A 23,244-nucleotide genomic window follows, 5' to 3' on the forward strand; every position below is an offset into this window, starting at 1 on the left:
GCAACCACACATTGATACTTCTCTCCCTCTCTTTCTCCTCACTTTCCCTCTCTCCAAAAATATATAAAATCTTTAAAAAAATTATAAATTGCAGGTAAAAGTGATTAGAATGTTAACAAAAGTAATCATCTCCAAATGTAAATTTATGAGTGATTTTTAACATCTCTGTATTTTCTGACTTCTTCATAATTTATGTGAATCAATGTTACTTAGAAAGTTAATAATAATCAATATTATTCTCAATGTCTTTGTAATATAATTTTTAAAAGTTCAGACTTCTGAATCAGAATGACCTGCATCAGAATCCCATCTGCTCCTTACTATCTATGAGCCTGAGCAAGTTACTTAACAACTACAAGCTTCATTTTGCTCATTTGTGAAATGGAGCTAATAACTATCAAATAATTGAAAAGTATAACAAGAATGAACTACCACTGTACACTCACTAAAATAGCTAAATTAAACCTACAGACAATATCGTTCAGAATTGTCAACATTATTATAAGGAGTGTAAATTGTTGTAACCTCTCTGGAAAACTGTCTTGCAGTATCTACTTAAGCAAATGGATACACTATGACGAAGCATTTCTATTCATGGGCATATACCAAAAAGAAAAAAGTACATTTGTATATCAAAAGAAATGTAAGTAAGACTATTCACAGTAGTGTTATTCATAGTAGGGAAAAACTGTAAACAACTTAATGCTCTTCAACAATGAAATGGATAAACAAAGAATGGCATATTCCCAATAGAATACTACAAAATAAGAAAAGAGAATAAACTGCTGATTTATGCATAAATATAGATAAATCTCTAGAGTTGAGAGGAGGAAACCAGATACAAGAAGACCATATGATTTCATTTACATGAAATTCAAAAACAAGCTGAAGTGATATACAGTGATTGAAAAGCCTATTAACAAGAGAGCCTACAGAGGCACTAGAAATAATTATCTGGCTTGATGTGGGTTAGGGTTACATAGGCAGTCATATTTAAAAATTCTAAGAATTAATCAATTATGTGTTAGGCACTTTTCTGTAAGTTATATCTCAAAAAAAAAAAAACCTGAGGCTAATAATAGTATACCTATCTTATAGTATTTTAAGAATATATGAGCCAAAAGTAACTGCTAACATCTAATAAGAGTATGTTCTATGTATTGAGCACCATTATGTGCTTTCCAATAATAGTGCTAGCTATTATTACTATTACCATTATTATTAGAATTAACTTAAAATATTCCTTATTCTAACATTCAAATACTCAAAACTGTGGCAAATAAACAAATCTATATAATGGTAACTATGTTCCTAATTTGTCCTAACAATACCATAAAGGTCATAAATAACTTGAAGTATATAAAGTATGGAACTCCACTTTTCCAACAAATCACTTACAGTGGTCTGAAGGTTATATCCATTTATCTTACCACGGATAAAATTCATAATCTTAATTCATATTGAAAGAAAAAATTATATGCTAAGTAACACCTTGAAAGATCTTAAGGAATTAGTTTCAAAACTATAAGAGAAAAAATTTCAAAAACTTCCATAAATTTAACCATACACAGGGAAAGCTTCAAATCTTCATACTAACCAGTGGAGATTTTAAAGTGAAAATTTCTTTTAAAATTATTTGTAAAAGCAAAGTGGTAAAATGCCTGTATAGAAATCACTTATTGATGATGAAACAGTTGTAATGCAAGAATTATTACAAGTGGTCTACAAACAGGACCATCTGCCTAAGTGCTATATTTACCATGTGTACTATTAGACATTTGTGATCTTTTGCCTACAGTGTGTCTCAAAACGAATGTGTCTTCTTTGGTGCATGGCTCAAGAGTAAGGAGTATGCCCTGACCAGTGTAGCTCAGTTGGACACAAAGCAGAAGGCACATGCCTAGGTTGTGTACCTGGACCCCGGTCGGGTTGCCTGTGCAAGAGGCAACCCAATTGATGTTTCTCTCACACAGATGTTTCTCTCCCTCCCTTTTTCCCTCCCTTCCCCTTAAAAAAAAAAAAAAAGATGAGGAATATAAGTCAGTCCTTCTTTCAATAAACATTTAGTAACTTTCAATTAAAAAAATCATTTATTGCGCTGGTTGTTGTGGCTCAGTGGATTGAGTGTCAGCCCGAGAACCAAAGGGTCGCAGGTTCAATTCTCAGTCTAGGGCACATGCCTGGGTTGCAGGCCAGGTGCCCAGTAGGAGGCATGCAAGAGGCAGCCATGCACTGATGTTTCCCTCTCTGAAAATATACAAATAAATAACCTTTTAAAAAAATCATTTATTGAAAGTAGATATTGAGCTTATCTTCCCATTTCTTCTATTTCCATTGTTACGCCCCAAATATTTTTTATGTATTAAATATATTTTTAAATTTCTGAATAGATGTACCTAGCACCCTTCCACTCTCAGAAGGGGCATGTTTCCTTGTATAACAATATTCCAGAGATAGTCTAAGCATATATGTTTGTACATATATGTGAATAGACAATGTATTTTATTTTTAAAAATTTTTTTTATTGTTACTCAGTTATAGCTGTCTGCATTTTCTCCCCATCTGACAATGTATTTTAAAGAAAATCAAACAGTACACTGAAAAGTAGACTATATGCACTTTTCTGCACTTTCCAAAAAGTTTTGCCTGGGAAAAAAAGATACTAACCATTCTTTTTTTGAGATTAATGTGCCCTGGCTGGTGTGGCTCAGTGGACTGAGTGCCAGCCTTTTCTGCAAATTGAAAGGTTGCCCATTCAATTCACTGCCAGGGCACATGCCAGGGTTGTGGGCCAGGTCCTCCCTGGTTGGGGGTGTATCTCTAGCACATCGATGTTTCACTTCGCTCCCTCCCTTTCTCCCTCCCTTCCCCTCTCTCTAAAAATAAATAAATAAAATATTTTTTAAAAAAGACTAACGTTTAAATCATTTTTGCTGATTACAACAGCAACAAATAAAAAATACCCAAAAAATATATGCAAAAGCAATTTCAGTCATAAACTCAACCACTTGGAGGTAACAGTCAAGTATTATTTCCTTCTTTCTTTGTATAATACAAATAAAGATGCAGTGTACAGATGATATGGTATACAAATCATATAGAATTCTACGACTTCTTAACAACATCAAAACTATGTTTATGCAAGCTCAGAAATCTAGTTCAACATGCTCCAACATAGTTGTCCTACCTTGATGACCTAAAATGACTTGACTCTCAAAGGATGTAAGTAAGAATCCCTGGACAAAGCTTAATAATAATATAAAGTTACATGTCTTTCATACTACACCTGTTAGTCTAGCTTGGAATACCTTCCAGATGACAAAAAGCAAGTAAGTACTTAATAATTAGTTTGTACTCTGTTAAGGATTCTACTTCTTCAATACTCCTACAGACAACTTACCATCACCATCACAGTCAAAGCACATATTCCAGTAAAATATCAATTGCTATTTAAACCTAACATTATACAAATCCAGAATCAACTAATAAGAAAGCAAAGCATCAACAGTCACAAGAAAAATTTAGGGTTAAATTAAGTTACCAAATTCCCTGTAATTACACTCCTGTTCCTATCCCTGTGGACCAAGTACCTCAAGATAAAGAGTAAGGTTGCCTTTTGCACTGCTGGCGGGAATACAGACTGGTGCAGCCACTATGGAAAGCAGTATGGAGATACCTCAAAAAAATTAAAAATGGAACTGCCTTATGACCCAACAATTCCACTTCTCAGAATATATCCAAAGAAATCTGAAACACTAATTCAAAAGAACATAAGCACCCCTATATTCATTGAAGCACTATTTACGATTGTCAAGACTTGGAAGCAGCCCAAGTATCCACCAGTAGATGAGTGGATAAAAAAGCTGTGGTACATTTATTTACACAGTGGAATACTACTTAACCGTTAAAAAAAAGGATGGGAAATCTTACCCTTTGCAACAGCATGGAAGAACCTGGAGAGTGATGCTATGTGAAATAGGCCAGTCGGAGAAAGACAAATACCATATGATTTCACTCATATGTGGAATCTAATGAACAAAATAAACTAACAAACAAAATATATAGAAACACAGATACAGAGAACAGACTGACAGCTTTCAGAGGGGAGGAGGGTTGGGGAGATGGGTGGGTGAAAAGACGGAAGGATTAAGCAAAAACAAACAAGCAAAAAATAAAAAAATAAACGCAAACACAGAACACAGTATGGTGATTACCAGAGAAGGGCCGGGGGTGGGTAAGGTAGAGGAGGGTAAAGCGGAGATAAACTGGGATGAAAGGAGACTTGACTTGGGGTGATGAACACTCGATACAAAATACAGATGATATATTGTAGAATTGCACCTATATAATTTTATTAACCAATGTCACCCCAATAAATTCAATAAAAATAAAAATAAAAGAGTAAGGCTGACTGCATATTCAAAACAGAGAAAACATCACGCAGATCCTGTTGCTGACAACTGTCTCAGACTTATTTCCACCAAAAGCAAATCGGGAAATAATTTTAAAGGAAAAGTTCTCCTCTACTGCCTATTTCATCTCTACCTTTTCTATAAGTAGTAAAAAATGACAGAAATCTACAAGTTTATTTCAGGGGCAGAACCTTCCAATTTCAAAACGTCAACTGAATTTACCAATTTTAACTCTCGGTCTTCCCTTTAGGAATATTCTAGAGATGCTGAGGCAGGTACCAATTTGCTTTCTGACTTAGGTTCAACAAATCTTTGTGACGGCCGGTTTAACCAACAACACTGCGTGACAGCTTCAGCTGTAAGACTGTACGTGTCCGTGTGCGCAAGGTGAGAGAGCCAGGGGAGTCTGCCTAAACTGCGGCTCCCACAGGACCTTGAACCCTACCCTGTCAGCTGACTGGTCCGCCCCGGTGCGGTCTCGAATTGGGCTGGACACACAAATTGCACCCCTCTGAAAAACATCTGGGTGAAAAGGTAAGAATCAAGGGCAGCTAGCTTTGCAGACTAGGCCTGAGGAAAGGGGACACTAGAACCCAACCAGCGCCTGCACTTCCGGGGCCCCGATTCTTGGTCGGGCTCCCTGAGACCGCTCTCCCCAGAGGCCTTGCAGCCGGCCGCAAGACCCGTCAGCTACGCAGCGCCGGTTGGCATCCACAAAGGCAACCCATACGGGCCTGCGGCCCCAGTTTCGGAGAAAAGCCGCCCACCGCCCGGCTGTCTCCGCACTACGGCGTTACCTGTTCAGGAGCAGTGAGGCGGCACTGAGACAGAGCAACAGGAAGCAGAAGAGCGGGTACTGGCGACAGATCTCGCGTCCCAGGTCCAGCCGCAGCTGCTGCTTCAGTTTCTCCCCCGTCGTCCGCACCCAGGGGACCATCTCTGGCGTGACTCTGAAGCTGCGCCACAGACTGAGGCTGAGGTCGAAGCGACCCTCATTAACCTCCGGTCTCCGACACTACCGACTCAGAGAGCCGCGGACGGGTGGACTGTCTGCCGGCTACACGAGCTCAAAGCCCCGCCCAAGGCCCCCGCCGCGCGTGCGCAGCCGCCAACTGGGCGGATGGCCGCAAGAGTGCCGGAGGTCGTCAAGCCGCTGGAGCTCCACCCTAGCGTCTAGCCTCTCCGCTATCCAGGCCAGAGCTGCACGCTGTCCCCAAGAAAGATCTTGCTCCTCTGGCAAGACACCTTTCTCGGAAATCAGGGATAAAACTGCAGCACCCAGTAACCTCCTGCATTGCTAAGGAGAGCGACTGGTGTTTGAACGCAGGAGAAACTACAGCTCTCCGCCCCCGCAGCTGCCAGGCCCTGCCTGCGGGGCATCCAGAGCTCGAGGAGCTGCTGGGGATTGTAGTCTCTGTGACGCTAACTCGCGGAGGGATGGAACTTGGGGTTCTGCCCCGAGGGGTAGAAGGGAGGGACGTCTCTGGGTACTAGTTTTGCGCGGGCCGTGGGTGAGTAATACAACTCTGGATTACGTTCAAGTCAAACCCACTGGGCCGCAAAACTTGCAAGAGCACGTCTTTTGCACGCTCCTGGGCAAGGTGGAGCTCAGCTCCTGACATCCCCGAGGGCCTAGCCAAAAATCCGAGTGTTTGCGTGAGGCGGGTATTCAACACAAGTTAGGTTAAACCCCCCTTGGAGTCTCGTGGGCCTTTCGCTTTACTAAATTTTTAGTGTGCTCATTGCTACTCTAAGGGATACAGGAAAACCTTACAGTAATAAGGAAAATTTTGGCGGCGGGATAAGCTAATCTTCACACATTCACCTCAGGCTGTACAATATGTACTCTGGTGGCTCCTATTTTACAGCTAGATTTCTGAGACGGAGAGTAACTTGCTCAGAATCACACAGCGAAACCGGGATTTTTTAAAAAAAATTTTTTAGGTTTTATTTATTTACTTTTAGAGAGAGAGGAAGAAAGGGAGAGAAACATCAATGTACGAGAGACTGGGAGCTGGCCTGCAACCCAGGTATGTGCCCTGACTGGGAATTGAACCAGCGACCTTTTGGTTTGCAGACAGGCACTCAATCCACTGAGCCACACCAACCGGGGCTACAATTTATGATTAAACCATTTAAAAGACTACTGTGTAACATCATTGGGAAGCTTAATGCTATTTTTAATGTTTTGAGATATATATATGTAATTAAACATTTATCAATTTCACTTTTGCAGCCTTTTTAGTGTATTTGAACTATCTATAAACCCTTTATATGAACATTCTAGGGCTATGCTTAGGTACAAATAAAAGGTGTATGTTGAATTAATCTACATGTATCAAGTGCCTACTATGGACGTGAGTACTTTATAATTAAGTTACTATATTAAACTTTTCCAGGAAGTTACATTGCCAGTCTTTTTTCTGCTTAAAAATTTTGCTTCCTTAAGGGACTATTCTGAAATTACTGTTCAACTGTTCACAGACAGCCAGAACACTTTAAAGGTCCAATGTTCTGTTCTATTCAAATTAGACATTTTTACAACAATCAAGACTTCTTTTCCAGTTTTCTTAGCAGAGGCAATTAGAATAAGCTAATAAATTGCCTAGACAATAGGCAATTTAAATTTTCATTATTCTTATGTTCAGGAAAGTAAAAAATGAAAATAAATTTCTGTCATAAGACTATTCTTTGAAATCTACACCTAAACCAAGAAAAATAAATTTTCTTGTTGATACAGACATCACTTAATAAAATAAAACTTTATTTCACTCAGAAAGTTATTGATGTTTCTAATTTTTCAATCACAGCATACATTGAATATTACTTCGTATTAGTTTCTAAATGGGATTAGTTTCTAAATGTTTTTAACCTTATAATCTAGTTAGTATCCACTTTAACACTCACACAGGTCTTGAAGTTTTTTTCCAATCTTTTATTAAAAGTTCTGAACTTCTAGTGGGGTTATGGGATATCCACAATTAATAGTTTCTAAAACAAACTCCACTTTCTACTAGAATATTTCATTGAGCAAGGTTAACTTGATCTATCTGAATTCCTGCATCTTCAACTCGTAAAGATAAATACCTTCTTCATAAGTTTTAGAGGTTATATTGGATAGAAAGTGCCTATTAAACGTCTTTACCCAATGCTTAATACAAAAAGGTTTCTTATTTTATGGATTTATGAACATGACAAAAAAATAGCCAAACCAGTTAGCTGTATTTGGATCTAAAATGATGATGACATGAAGTCAAAACTGTAAGTTACCTTACAGGAAACTAAGGCTGAAAGAGCTTTACTGTCTGCCCTTAAGTTCTACACCTGCACTGTCCAATGTAATAGCTAATAGCCATTGTCTGGTTGTTCAGCATTTGAAATGTGGCCAGTTTAAACAGATATGTGCTATAAGTGTAAAATACACACCAGATTTTTTTAGTGACTAAAAAAGGGGTTTTTTTTTATTGATTTTAGAGAGAGGGAGACAGAAACATCAGTTTGTTGTTCCACATATTTATGTATTCTTTGGTTTCTTGTGTGTGTTCTGACCAGGATTGAACCTGCAGCCTTGGTCTATCAGTATGATGCTCTAACAGAGCTCCCTGGCCAAGGCCACATATCTCATATTTTACAACTTGATTACAGGTTAAAAGATATTTTGGAACTAATGTTTAAAAAAAATAAACTAACCTATGTTTCTTCTATAATGTCCCAACTAGAAAATTGTTAGATTTTTTAATTTATTTTTGGAGGGGAAAGGAAGGAGGAAGAGTGGGAGGGAAACATCCATGTGAGCAAGAAACAAGGATCAGTTGCCTCTTGAACGCGCACCAACCAGGGACCCAACCCACAACCAAGGCATATGCCCTGACTGGGAATTGAATCAGGAACCCTTCGCTTTGTGGAACACCCAACCAACTAACCCCTGCCAGTCAGGGCTAGAAAATTTTAAATTACACCTGCGGCTTGCACTATATGCCTACTAGACAATACTGATTCAACTAATGTTAGCTATGGAAAGTCAGTACAATTAAATATGTAAATTTTTCATAAATGCCACAATTATGTGTGCTAAGGGTATATTTTCAAACAATAAAAAGTAAAACATGGTTGATAATGCATTCACCTAAAGGGTTCACAAACGTCAAACTACAGTAATATCTCATTTTAATAAATATTTATTGAATTAGCATATAAGTGTAAAGCACTGTACTAGATATGGCAGATAAATGATTTGGATGCATTTTTCTGACCTCCAAAGGCTTACAATATAGTGAAGGAGATATGTCACTCATGAAAAATCTGTAATACAGGGCATATTTATATATAAGGACTAAGAGGTTTTTTTGTTTTTTATTAAATGACGGGTGATGTCACAGGGAAACTTTCAACTGATGAGGATCTGGAAAGGTCTCTGGGAAAGCAATAAAAGACTAGGATTTATCTCTGCTTTCACTTAATTTTCAGAAGTTATGCAGCAGTAGGTAATGTTAACTATATAAAATGCTTTTTCATAATCAAATCATAACCCACCAGCAAATTATACAAATTGCTTTTTATATAAGTAAATATGAAAAGGTGGTGTTGAATACCTGAATACCAACCAGTAATTAGGCCTACTTATCTCTGATGACCCTCAATACACACCAGTTTGTTGAGGGCCATCATGTGTATGGCCTAAAACTGTCAGTTAAGATGATAAATGCCACCACTAGGGGCCATTTCAGTCTGTCCTTCTCACGGATGCCTCCTATAATTTTGGGGGCATTCTCTCCAATCACAGGATTGGCATTTCTAAACCTGGTTTTCTCCCCATGTCTCAAAGCATAGAGGTTTATATTTTAGCTTTTGTGGTGTTATTTTTGCAGTCTTAATTTTATATTTCACAACACCCTCTTCTCTCACAACCTGTCCCTATGTATCAACCTCTGGAAATAGTGCCTGCTTTACTTGAGGAACCATTGAACTGCCTTCTTTACTTCAAGAAATGTTCCTTTCCTGGCTTTTCAAAATAGGAACTCATTACAATGGAGAGAACATGTTATTCCAAGGCATTAGGGAGTTTTATGAATAGGAGTTTGAGATGTTCAAAATGCACTTATTACTGTCATATTGAATGCCTTTTGCCCTTTTGTGGCAATGAAGTAAAACCTCAAATGGGAAGATCTGAAGAACTACAATCTTATACAACCAGTAGCTCAACTAGATACTCTGGATAAACCATGAAATTCTGAGTGGTCTCTTCTTAGCACCAAACGCTTAATCATTTACTGTTTGTCATTTTGTTTCTAAAGTATGATGGAATAACCATCCTCTTGAACCTCACTTTCATGTTAATAGGTAGTTGGTCATGAATTCAGAAAATGCAGATTTAGTAACTGATTAGAAAATGAAAATATACCCAACTGCCTTCTGTTATTCAAAACTGATTGGAAAGGCGCTTACAATCTACCACCACCATTACCTTGTATAAGACAGCCAATGTTTTTCTTACCTACTTTTAAAAGTTACCCTTTAAGTAAAACATTCCACTTTATTTCTTGTTAAAGATAGAGACAGTGGCTTTCTTTCATAAAGAGAAAAATGTTAACTATATCCAGATGCTTAACCTGACTTCAGTAACTTCGGAAAATATTTTGGAAAGACTTTGCAATCCTTCCTCTTATCTCTCAGTAGGCTGTATTCTAATATATAAAAATGAAAGCACTTTGACATGGTACATATAAACCACCACGCAACTAAGCTTGGTTCAGAATTATTAAAATCATTAATATTGGTACTTTAATTCCAATTCTAGTAGTGTTGCCATCAAATAATTAAGATTAAATTTTTATCTTCACTAAATAGTAACCTTTCCTATTTTGGTAAGAGAATTCAGCTATAATAAACTCATTATAGTATATCCAAGGGGAAATCTTGAGTAAGAAAATTATGGAAATTTTTATTGAAAAACATTTATTGGAAAATTTCTTCTATATATTGAAAGATAGTTACCATTTAAATTTAGGGATTTTAGCTCAAGGAACATCTTAAAAATCTGAATTTTGAGCATTAGCCTATAATTTTCAAAAGTTATACAGCTAAGATTATCATTTTAGCCTATAATCTTCAATTTTGTGAAACAGTTCAATATATATCTTTATTCAATATAATTAAGAACTCTGTGTCAGCTGTTCAGACAGCACTTCTATCACTTGCATTTTCAGGGTTTTTTAAAAAAATCTAACTAGGTCACTTCGCTTTTTATTTCTTGAGGCTAAGAAGAAATCATCTGCAAGAATGCTCACAGATATGCTGATGGCAGGATTGTAGCAATTTTTGTAGGGCTTCAGAGTTAAGAAACCAACAACAAATATCTCTATGTAAACAGTTCTTTTCATGTACTGAGTTTTCATATGTTCGTAACACAGTATGTATTATTCTTAAATTGGTTTAGCCTATTTACATATTCAGCCTCAGCCAGTTACATAGCTTTCTTTCTTTCAATTTCTTTGAAATTGATCAAAGGAGGATGAGAAATGTAATTACCACATACACTGTTGGCAGAAAATAAATTTGAAGGGTAGTATCAATAATATATAATTCAAATGATTCTGAAGATTCTTCTTGCAATTACAAAGCACAGAAATATCAGATTTTAAAGTGTTGCCAGATGCTTTAAAACCATGGTTTTGCTCCTAAAGTTATCTTAATCAGCTTGATAAATTTTGGGTTTTCACTTAAATAGCAAGGAAATGTGATTATTTTGGCTGAAGAGGATTTTTGTCTGAGTGGTTGGCTTAGGGTAGGGTAGATCTCACCCAAGCATGAAGTGAGCCAAAACAAGGCAAGAAATGTCTTTATAGAAAGTATCAGTGGAAGGTAAGGCTGAAGGACAAGCTGAAGCCAAATAATAAAATTTTTAGTTATATATGTGGCTTGCATTTCATTTCTACTGGACATTGCTATTGTACACTATATACACAGAGGAGAGTGATTATAATTAAACATGCCACTCAGAAATTTGGTCTTTAGGAACCATCTAAGAGAGGGGTATCAAACTTATTTTCACTAGGGGCCACATCAGCCTCATGGTTGCCTTCAAAGGGCCAAATGTAATTTTAGGACTATAAATGTAACTACTCCTTAACTAGGGGCAAGGGGCTCCACAGTGCCGCCAGATAGAAACAAGGTGCTGAGCCAGCAAAAACAAGGTGGAGGGCCAGATTCCACCCACAGGCCTTGTGTTTGCCACCTGTAATCTAAGAGATTTGTAAATGTGAAGTTCATCCAGACCCGAACTTCCTGAAGGGTAGGGTAAGACTTGGATAAAGAGGACATTTCAGGCTTATTTAGTAACAAAAAAATGACCAAAGGTAGCTGGCTGGATGTTGTAAGAGAAATTCACAGGACATAATCCCTGACAGAGGGGAGCACTCTAACATGCACACAAACAGCTGAAATGCATACCTGCACATAACAGAGATCAATTAAGCCCTAACATTAAACAGGAGTCCACATAGATGTGCTGTGAAGCTGTGAATATAGTTGAGATCAAGGAGACAAGTATAGAGGGAAAAAAAGGGAAATAAGGCTAGATGAGAACAGGATAATCAGAAAAGATTAGAGAACCAGCAGAGTGCCATGAAAACTTTTCAGGTAAGATTCAGTGTCATTTAGAGAAGTCAAGGCTTTTTTTTTTAATCCTCACCTGAGATCATAGAGGGGAATGGAGACCAAAAGAAACATCGATGCAAGAGAAAAGCATCGATTGGCTGCCCGTTATACAGGCCCAGACCAAGACCACACACACCAGGACCAGGGATTGAACCTGCAACCCAGGCATGTGTATTGACTGGAAATCAAACCCACCCACAACCTGTCGGTTTGGCTATGGTCCAAACAACTGAGCCACACCAGCCAAGGTGAGAAGTTAAAGCTTTTTATTTTTTTTTTTTTTAAGATTTCACTTATTTATTCTTAGAGAGAGGGCAAGGGAAGAAAGAGGGAAAGAAACATCGATGTGCGAGAGATACATTGATCGGTTGCCCCTCACATGCATATTGGGGACCTGGCTTGTAACCCAGGCATGTGCTCAGCCTGGGAACCGAACCGGTGACCTTTTGGTTCACAGGCCAGCACTCACTCCACTGAGCCACACCAGTCAGGGTAAGAAGTTAAAGCTTTTTAAAAAATGTAAGTTTCTATCAGACCACAGCTACCATTCCTTTGAATAGTTCTTGAAAACAGGAGAGGGAAATCAATTTAAAAGGGGAATCATTTCACAACCACCAAGCTGCCTAGAAAAAGGTGCAATAAAATGCTTTAGTGTGTCCTGGCTAGTGTGGCTCAATGAGTTAAGTGCTGCCTGTGAACCGGAAGGTCCCCAGCTGGACTCCCAGTCCGGGTACATGCCTGGGTTGTGAGCTGGGTCCCTAGGTAGGGGCCTGAGAGGCAGCCAATTGTTGTTTCTTTTCCTTTCTTTCCCTCTTCCCCCTTCCCTTCTCCTCTCTCTGAAAATAAAATTTAACAAATAAATAAAATGCTTTATCCTGATAATGAAATTTGTGGGGTTTCCACCTGAAGACAGTTTACTGAGGGGAGTGGGGGAAGAGATCGCTGATGCTTAGAACAGTCAATACTCTTTTGGGTTATTCACTGGCTCTATAATACTTAGAACATATTTGAATTATTAGCAGTAAAGCAAATTCAGGGGGTTGGTTTAGCAATTTAGGTTTTTACTTCCTGATCAGGTTCATTAGTATATTACCATTATACCAAATGAGAGTTTTGCTTAGAATTTCAGAACTAAGAGACTTGAGATAAGTGAATACTAATTCTAAAGATTAAAAAACGTAGTCACTACAAAACGTACTACAAAACTAGATCTATGTTGTTCATATATTGATACATCTCTGTTATTCAGGATGACTCCCATCTGGTACAATAACACAGTAATTTAGGGTATCTGAAAATAACCTAAACAACAATTTTCTTCCTCAGAAGATACAGACTCCAATGTTCCCTTAATTGTAAGAAAAATATTTGACCTACTCTCCCCCCCAAAAACTAATTATCACAAAAATAATGTATGAGGAAATGTTCATGTATGTAAGGTATCACACGGTCAAAGACAACTTCCTTTTTTTTGTTAAAAGATTTTATTTATTTTTAGGCAGAGGGGAAGAGAGAGGAGAAGAGAGGGGGAAAGAGAGGGAAACATCAATGTGCAGTTACCTGTCATGCACCCCCTACTGGGGACCTGGCCCACAACCAGGGCACGTGCCCTGACTGGAAATCAAACTGACGACCATTTGGTTCTCAGACCTGCACTCAATCCACTGAGCCACACCAGCCAGAGCTCAACAAAAGACTTTCAATATAACATTTCCTATATATTGTGAAACTAAGCCTTCAAAATAATAGTATGAATGAAATGAAGTACGAAATCCTTTAGACAGAATTCTACCCAAACACAAGCTGTTATGTCACAGAACATTGACAGCCAGGAGAAAAAAATTGGAATTTATTGGGTTGGCCGAAAAGTTCGTTTATTTTCTGTATGATTGCTTTAGTAGTGCTTAGTTATCTTTAACTTCATTTGAAACAACTTTGTTAAGATTGTGATAGTTGTCGTGTCAACGTGCATTTTTTAAAAGAACTTAGGAAAATTAGTGAATTTTTGTGCAGCCATTTTAATATCGAAGATGGAAGAAAATAGGTAACATTTCCAGCATATTATGCGTTATTTCAAGAAAGGTAAAAATGCACTGAAACGCAAAAAAAACTTTCTGCAGTGTAGGAAGAAGGTCCCATGACTGATCGATGGTGTCAAAAGTGGCTTGTGAAGTTTCTTGATACACTGACATTTTGGCCAAATAATTCTTTGCTGTGGGGCTCTTACACATTGGAATATGTTTAGCAGCACCCCTGGCCTCCACCCATTAGGAACCAATAGTGGGAGATAGCTGACATAATCAAAATATCCAAATCAATAAAGTTATTGGTGAAAATGAAAAATGTGTCTTTTCTTTTGAGAAAAAACTAAATGGACTTTTTGCCCAACTCAATACCATCTCTTTGTATAGGAAACTCAGGAACAAAGAGATTATATTTGTTTGTGTATTGCTTCTTTTATTAAATGCCTCAATGATTAAGAAAAAATATTTTTGTTTTCAACTATAACTATTGGGGAAATAAAAGGAAGAATAGTTTGTAAGTCAGCAATTCTGAACTGGTACGCTTCAAGGGGCAAACTGGGTGCTGCGAGAACCTTTAAAAGATGAAATAACAGACTATTCAGAAGCACTGACCTCTTTTCCCTTAGATTGTCAAAAAAGAAAAAATGACAACAGCCAACACAAAATAGCTGTCTGGTGTGAATGAATCAAAATTATACCTATTTTATTTTTGTTGTTAGAATAGCAAAAAAAAAAAAAAATTATGTGCCACAGAATTTCAGTAGTTTGTGTGCAATGAGATGAAAAAGGTTGAAACTTGTTGATCTAAGTCATTGAAATTTTGAAACTGTCTTAATGCACATACAGTATTTTTAGCAACGTATACTTAAATATTAAGTTTATATAAAGTGAACCAATACAAAAATACTCATATACAGGCTACACTATACATCAGCCTTATTACAATAGGATAGCCCTATGAATACAAGAGATCAAAATGCCTTACATGGCCCTAGCTGATGTGGCTCAGTGTACAGAAAGCCAGCGTGCAAACTGAAGGGTTGCCAGTTTGATTCCCAGCAAGGGCACATGCCTGGGTTGCAGGCTAGGTACCCAGTTGAGGGCATGCGAGAGGCACTCAATCTATGTTTCTCTCACACGTTGATGTTTCTCTTTTTCCCTTCTCCTCTAAATATAGGTAAAATCTTTTTTTAAAAAATGCCTAATATGTCCATCAACTTTAATTGAATAGAATTTGGTATACTAGTTAAGCTTAACTTTCCTCTTCAATTTCCTCTTGTCTCTGTGTCCAGATACCATTATCATTAAATTATCCAAGCCCTGGCTAGTGTGGCTCAGTGCATCAAGTGCTGGCCTGCAAACCAAAGGGTCATCGGTTCAATTCCCAGTCAGGGCACTGCCCAGGTTGCAGGCCAGGTCCCCCATTGGGAGCGTACAAGAGACAACCAATGGATGTTTCTCTCGCACATCGACGTTCCTCTCCCTTTCTTCCTCCCTCCTTCTCCTCTAAAACTAACAAATCCTTAAAAAAAATTATTCGAGATTTTTGTACCAAAACAGGGAGAAAGTAAGCTTCTCCCTTATGTCAGTGATATTCATTATCACAAATCCTAATCAAAAACTCATATATGTGCCTGGGTTGCGGGCCAACTCAGGCCCCCAATTAGGGGCATGTGGGAGGCAACTGCACATTGAGGTTTCTCTCCCTCTTTCTCCTTCCCTTATCCCCTTTCTAAAAATAAATAAATATTTAAAATAAAACTCATATATACCTGACATGATCCTTAATAACCAAATTAACCTAAGATGTTTGAATTTCCCTATTTATGTGGAAAATTTTTCAAGGATTTAAACTTTCTAATCAGCAAATAAGGGTCATATGACAAAAGTATTAAAGAATATATTCCACAAGTAGATTAAAAGGAATTCTCATCAAATCCCGTAACATGAAATCTGGAGGAGAGAGATTTGAAAGATCCCTGCCAGAATAAGGAATATAGTCTCATTACCTGGTAAAATAGTATACATGAAAGTAGCTATGTTAAATGGAAATGAAAAAAAAACCCAAAATAATGCTGTGTTTTTCTTTTTAAAGTGCAAGTACAATATACTGTTTTTTTTGTTTGTTTTACGATTTTATTTTTAGAGAGAAGGGAAGGGAAGGGGATAGAGAGGGAGAGAAACATCAATCTGTGGTTGCATCTCACACACCCTGTACCAGGGGGACCTGGCCCACAACCCAGGCATGTGCCCTGACTGAGAATCAAACCAACAACCCCTTGGTTCACAGGCCCACGCTCAAGCCACTGAGTTAAACCAGCCAGGGCTCAGTGGGGTCTTTTTTTTTAATGCTCATAAATTGTATGTTAAACCAAAACCTATTATTGCACCATTCCCAAAAAGTCCTTTTAAAATAATCTGCTCTACAGTCAAGAACATCTGCATGAAATGTCTAAACGAAATTTGCACCCTTAGTCACAAAATGTCATCTATCTACCCATTAGCTTGCTAGTTTTTCTCTTTTAATGTAAGATTTATTCAAACTTTTCCTAGACAATTTATTTTAAATGAGTCATGACATAAAACTGATGATACAGATCAAGGTAAGTTTCTTTTAATAAACCCAAAATAATGTACACCATATTGTTGTATTGTACTACCAAGTTCTGTTTAAAAACTAGCACTTTTATACTTTTTGCACAATTTAGGTACAAAAGATAAACTGAGGTTCACATTATTTTGCACTCACGGGACTACAAGAACAGGAACCATTTTTCATGGGAGGGATAAGTGGGAAACAAAAGGCAAGACCTTTGGTTTGCTTGCAAGTCAGAGGGGAAGAAATTCAGGTGACTAAGGGTTGTGAAACAGTTTTCAGGCCCAGCCCCCATATCTAATAACCTGCCTGGGAGGGGTCAGTGCTCTTGCAGTTGGGCCTTTTACTTCCATTGGAGGGGGGTACCCTACCCTACTTGCCTGTCTGCTCCTAAGGAAACCTGTCAGTCCTCTCATACACAGAACTTAGCTGTCTCAGTGGAGATACCTAGTTAACACCTGACTACTTTTATCAATATCCTTTCATAAATATTAATGAAGAATCACCAAACATTTAAGAAATATCAGCAGCACACAAATAACCCAAGTGAATTAGTATTTAAATACATCCTATTAAGAAACTGGTAATTTCAAAAACTCTTCAGAATCCAAGAGTGAGCATGGCAGTCCATGTATACAGTAAGAACAGACTGCTCTACTGCTAAAACCTAAAGTCAATATATATTGACTGGAAGAAAAAAAATGGCATTTTCTATAAAGCATAAATAGGGGGAAATGTTTAAACATAAAAGAATCTAGTCCAACTTCCAATCCAAACTGTAAAATAAAAGGAGAAAAACTTAAAAAAAAATGAAAAGCAAAATTCTCGGTAATAAAGAAACCCTTAAGACCTCAAGTTAAAAAGCTAAATAAAGACCTATGTACACAATCTCATGAAACTTTAGAAAACCAACTAACAACATCAAAAAAAACTGAATGCATAAGAAAAAAAAGATTACCTACACTAGAAAAACTACCTTCAAATCAGATAGTTACAAGCAACACTGGATACTAGAAAACAATGGAAAAACAACTCCAAAGTTCTGATGGAAAGTAACATTGCAGCTTGAATCCTATATCCAAAGCAAGGGTGAAAACATCTTCCCCTTATGCAAGACTGCTTACTGTTCACGTACCCTTTCTGAAAATATTACCAGAGAATATACTGCAGCAAGAATAAAAAAGAAACAAAGAGGAAGCTATGGAACCTAAGAAGTAGAATCCAGCAATGGAATGGGAAAAAAAAGAAAGGATCCTACAATGACAAGAGTACACAGCACTAAATGATTAAATAATCAGAAGAGCTCAGTGAAAAGAAAATCATCAAAGTTATGGCTCATATTTTAGTAATGGGTATGAATCTAAGCAAATGAAGGAACATTTTTAAAAATAGTTTTCACCTTAGAATGTTGCCTTCCAAAGGACAGATTTGTCAAAATAGGATTATCTATAACTCTATCACCCATTTTTATTTTATTTCTTTGTTCTCACCCAAAGACATTTTTTCAATGCTTTCAGAGGGAAAGGAATGGAGAGAAACACCAGCTGGTTGAGAATTGTCTCCAATAAATGTTTGGACCAGGGATGGAACCTGAAACCTAGGTATGTGCCTTGATCAGGAATCAAACCTTTTGGTTATGGGATGATGTTCCAACTGAGTGAGCCACAACGGGCAGGGCCATCACCCATTTTAAAAGCTACATTTTGGCTATCTTCAATCTACAAACAAAGTATTTTATAAAGTGTCATAAACTTCACAGCAGAGCTTGAGGCCAAAATGGAGGTGTAGGTAAATACGCTTCACCTCCTCACACAACCAAAAGGAGGAAACAACCAATTGAAAAGAAAGAAAAAGAACTGCCAGATAATTGAACCATATGGAAGTCTGACAACCAAGGAGTTAAAGAAGAAACATTCATCCACATTGATAGGAGGGGTGGAGATAAGACAGCTAAGGTGACAGGACACCCAGCAGGGCAGCAGATAGTGGACCAGGCAGTCCCACATTCAGGTGCAGATAAACCAGGAGGAACAACTAAGGAGCAAGGCAGACCACACAACCTGGGGTTCTAGTGCTGACATAAAGCCTCAGAACCTCTGGCTGTAAAACCCTGTGGGGTTTGCAGCTGTGGGAGAAACTGTCAGTCTCTCAAGAGTCCAATGGAGGGGCCCACAATGTACAAAAATGGTCCTACAATGTACAAAAGCCCTCCCGCTTGGGGAATCAGCGTCAGGGTAGCAACTGAAAGGGTGCCATTCACTTGTGGGAAGCAGAGAAGTGACTGAAAGCAGGATGAGAGCCAAGCAAGCAGCCTTGTTCCCTCTCTGACCTATCCCTCACATATAGAGCACAATACAGTAAAGTGGGTTGCACTGCCCCAGAAAATACCTAAGGCTCCACCCCTTACAATATAACAGGTACACCTAGACAAATAAATGTGGCCCAAATGAAAGAACGGATCAGCCCTGGCTAGTGTAGCTCAGTGGATTGAGCCCTGGACTGCAAAGCAAAAGGTCACCCGTTGGATTCTCACTCAGGGCACATGCCAGGGGTTGCAGAGAGGGCTCCTAGTAGAGGGTAACCACACATTGATGTTTCTCTCCATTTCTTTCTCCCTCCATTCTCTCTAAAAATAAATTCTTAAAAAAGAACAGATCAAAACTCCAGGAAAAAAAAGAACTAAGCAACAAGGAGATAGGAGAGATAGCCAACCTATCAGATGCATAGTTCAAAACACTGGTAATCAGGATGCTCACAGAAATGATTGAGTACGGCCACAAAATAAAGTAAGAAGTGAGGGTTATATAAAGTGAAATAAAGAAAAAAATAGAGAAAAATACACAGGGAACAGCAGCGAAGGGAAGAAAACCGGGACTTGATGGCTTGGAGCAGAAGGAACAAATAAACATTCAACCAAAACAGAATGAAGAAACAATTAAAAAAAAAAAAAATGAGGAGAGGCTGAAGAACCTCTGGGACAACTTTAAACGTTACAACATCCGAATCATAGGGGTGCCACAAGAAGAGGAAGAGCAAGAAATCGAACACTTATTTGAAAACATAATGTAGAACCTCCCTAATCTGGCAAAGAAAGTCCAGGAAACTCAGAGTATCGAAGAAGTTGGGCCCAAGGAAGCACACACCAAGAAACATCATAATTAAGTTACCCAAGATGAAAGATAAGGAAAGAATCTTAAAAGCAGCAAGAGAAAAGGAGATAGTTACCCACAGAGGAGTTCCCATAAGACTATCAGCTGATTTCGCAAAAGGAACCTTATAGTCAAGAAGGGGCTGGAAAGAAGTATCCATGTATGAAAGGCAAGGACCTACATCCAAGATTACTGTATCCAGCAAAGCTATCATTTAGAATGGAAGGGCAGATAAAGTGCTTCCCAGATAAGGTCAAGTTAAAGGAGTTCATCATCATAAGCCCTTATTATATGAAAAGTTAAAGGGACTTATCTAAGAAAAAGATCAAAACTATGAATAGTAAAATGACAACAAACTCACAACAATCAACAATTAAACCAAAAAAACCCAAAAACAAACAAACAAAAAAAACCCCCAAACTAGAACAGGAACAGAACTACTGAAATGTAGATCACATGGAGAGTTATCAGCAGAGAGGAGGAAGGGAAAGAATGGGAGAAAAGGTACATGGAATAAGCAGCATAACTGGGTCCTGGCTGGTGTAGCTCAGTAGGTTGAGTGCTGGCCTGCAAACTGAAGGGTTGCCAGCTTGATTCCCAATCAGGGCACCTGCCTGGGTTGCGGGCCAGATCCCCAGTGGGTGGGGCGTGAGAGGCAACCACATATTATGTTTCTCTCCCTCTTTCTCCTTCCCTTACCAACTCTCTGAAAATAATTGTTTTTTAAAGCAGCATAATTGCTAGGCACAAAATAGACAGGGGGAGGTTATACATAATATGGGAAATGGAGAAGCCAAAGAACTTATATGTACATCTCATGGGCACAAACTAATGGGGGGTGGGGGAGGGAGATGCTGGAAGGAATGGGGGTACTAGGTGGAGTGTCATAAAGGGAGAAAAAAGAATGGGAAAACTGTAAGAGCACACTCTAACATATACAAAAAAAAAAAGTCACAGAAAAGATGGAGCTACCAGAAACTGGGAAACAAAGGAAAAGAAAGTATTAATTATGCTGCTTCCTCATATATAGTGAGGAGCGAAAGATACTAAAATTGGTATAAGTAAAGGGTAAGTGTAGTTTGAGTAATCAACTGAACTTAGAACAGGATTTAAGCTGTATTCCTCACAAGGGGTAAATACTGCTTAAATTTCTAGAGAGATAAAAGGTAACCACTTTAAGAATGGAGAGAGTCAACATCCCTCTGAATTGACTAAGGTGCAAGCAGCAAAGCAGACTTTCATATCCTGTGCTTTTTAAATGCTGTACTGCCAGTATATCATTAAATGCCAATTTTCCAGTATCCTGGTTTCCAGATATACGTCCTTTAAAACTTAAGTTAAAATATTAATTAAGCATATATAATGATAAATACCTTTTTTCACCACTACTCAAATTAAGAGGTATATATATTGAGACAATGATTTAAATTCAGACTCCCTTTCAAGCAATTTAACTCCAACCACCAATCAGAAGGTACATGTAAGTCTATTCATATGGATGCAACCATTGCTCTAGCTACTTTAAGATACAGTATGAGGGGGAACCTCCCTCCAAAAAACTGAAATTCTCTTCTAGAGGGTGGGCCCCTTGTAGTACAGGCTTCCCCTGCCTAGATGAGTGTTCTAGGAACCCATCTGTATCAGTGTGCCAACTGGTGGTATGAAGCTGTGTTTAGCTTCAGTGAATTTTTTTAAGACTCTTTCAATGCATTTGCCCATTTCACAATGGGTGATTTACAAGCACACCTGCCCACAACGCACTGAGTTCAGTTTTTAACCAAAAATAGCACGACCCCTATGAACCCCCTCCCTATTCACTTGATCTCCCCCCAGTGACTTTTGTCTCCACACGAAAAAAAGTCCCCAAAGGGAAACGTTTTCCCAATGGGAAGAAGTGAAACAAAAACTGGCACAAGCACTAAAAGGTATCATAATGGACAATTTCAAAAACTATTTGAGCAGTGGGGGAAAAAAATCTTGACACGTGATTGCATCCAATGGAGAGTACTACGAAGGTGACTGAAGTTTATACATCTAATACACAAGTTTTTGTAAATATATTCCGGGGTTTTAGGGGTCCCTCATTTTGTGTTTGACGCTTAGAAATAGCTGTTGTCAAGACTTCACACTTAGCTAGCTGTCACTACTCATCCTCTCCAAAGTGCTCTGCAAAAAAATCTTATACAAGCTTTATGGACTCAAAGCCAACTACAAGAATTCAATCTTGAAGTAGCCCTTCCTCATAAATAATTGAGTACAGACAGGGTTTGTAGGTCAATACTGTTTTGCGCAGCAGATTGAAATTAAGCTGAGCATCAGCATAAAGGGATAGCACTGCGCTAGGTTGGTCTATTACAATTAGTAAACATAAAGCGGTCTATGAATTTCAAGACCAACAGTCCCCTTCACTTCAAAACAATTTTGATTTCTTTAAACAATTTAAATGTGGAGTTTCAAATTTACTTACATGACCATTTCATGCTCTTTAAATTTTTAAGTTTTCCATGTTACAAAGTGGTTCAAAAACTGATTCCCATTTTATGTTAACTTGTCACAATTAAACCTAATTCTGTAAATAAACTAAATTCCCACCAAACTGGAAAATATGCAGAAGAATATTTTTAAATTCCTGCCTAGCACCATTTAGATTTTCCTGTCCTTAGGAGCATCCGGTCTTAAAGAAGTAAAAAAAAAAAAAAGGCGGGGTGGGGAGAGGAGGGTAGGAATTATACAACTGCAAAGAAAAGTAGTACTAGTAATTTAAATAGACTGATTAAAAGATTGTCTAAAAGCCAAAAAAAATTGAACTACAGAATTTGCTGTTGGGCTCCTTAGCTTTGCTGATGCTGTCAAATGCTAAGTGGATCTTCAGGAGAGAGATAAACTAAAATTTCTTAGAAAATGTTTTCATGTTTTAAATCAATTTACAAATGAAGTTAGTGCACCTAGAGGGAACCACACCTATTCTTAATGGTGAAGGATTCCTAAGAACTGTTTCTGCAAAAAAAAAACAGTAATATTTTTACTGTTTCTAGGGAAAAAAGCAAGGGATGCCTTGGCTAGTGTGGCTCAAGAGGATTGAGCACTAGCCTGCAAACCAAAAGGCCCCTGGTTCAATTCCCAATCAGGGCACATGGGTGGGTTGCCAGCCAGACGCCCAGCTGGGAGTGTGTGAGAAGCAACCAATAGATGTTTCTCTCCCTCTTTCTCTTTCCCTCCCCCTTTAAGAATAAAATAAAATCTTTAAAATAAGAAAAAGAAAAAAGGGATACTAAATTTTGCCAAAACTACACTGTATTACATATGCATTTGACTATAGAGAACTGGTGTATTCTGCCAGTTTTTATAAATGACCTTTGACATGTTGCTCATTATTTTCCTCCAAGCTCATGGCAAATATTAAATGC

At 38.0% G+C, this 23,244-nt stretch overlaps 1 protein-coding gene across 7 annotated transcripts in view; it reads right to left on the reverse strand.

The window, feature by feature from the left end:
- SNX14 (sorting nexin 14) overlaps positions 1 to 5,694 on the reverse strand; it is an 87,963-nt gene extending 82,269 nt beyond the window's left edge. For 2 of the 7 annotated variants that reach the window (XM_045184810.3, XM_024576675.4), the window contains exon 1: positions 5,210 to 5,688. In XM_045184810.3, the coding sequence (XP_045040745.2) occupies positions 5,210 to 5,349 (140 nt within the window). In that variant the 5' untranslated portion in view covers positions 5,350 to 5,688. Of the gene's footprint in view, positions 1 to 5,209 lie in introns of all 7 variants that reach the window. The other 5 variants (XM_024576676.4, XM_024576673.4, XM_045184808.3 and 2 more) reach the window with 4 other exon arrangements.
- Positions 5,695 to 23,244: the final 17,550 nt, after the last annotated feature.

The sequence above is a fragment of the Desmodus rotundus genome, chromosome 11 (assembly GCF_022682495.2).
Source record: "Desmodus rotundus isolate HL8 chromosome 11, HLdesRot8A.1, whole genome shotgun sequence".
Taxonomy (NCBI): Eukaryota; Metazoa; Chordata; class Mammalia; order Chiroptera; family Phyllostomidae; genus Desmodus; species Desmodus rotundus.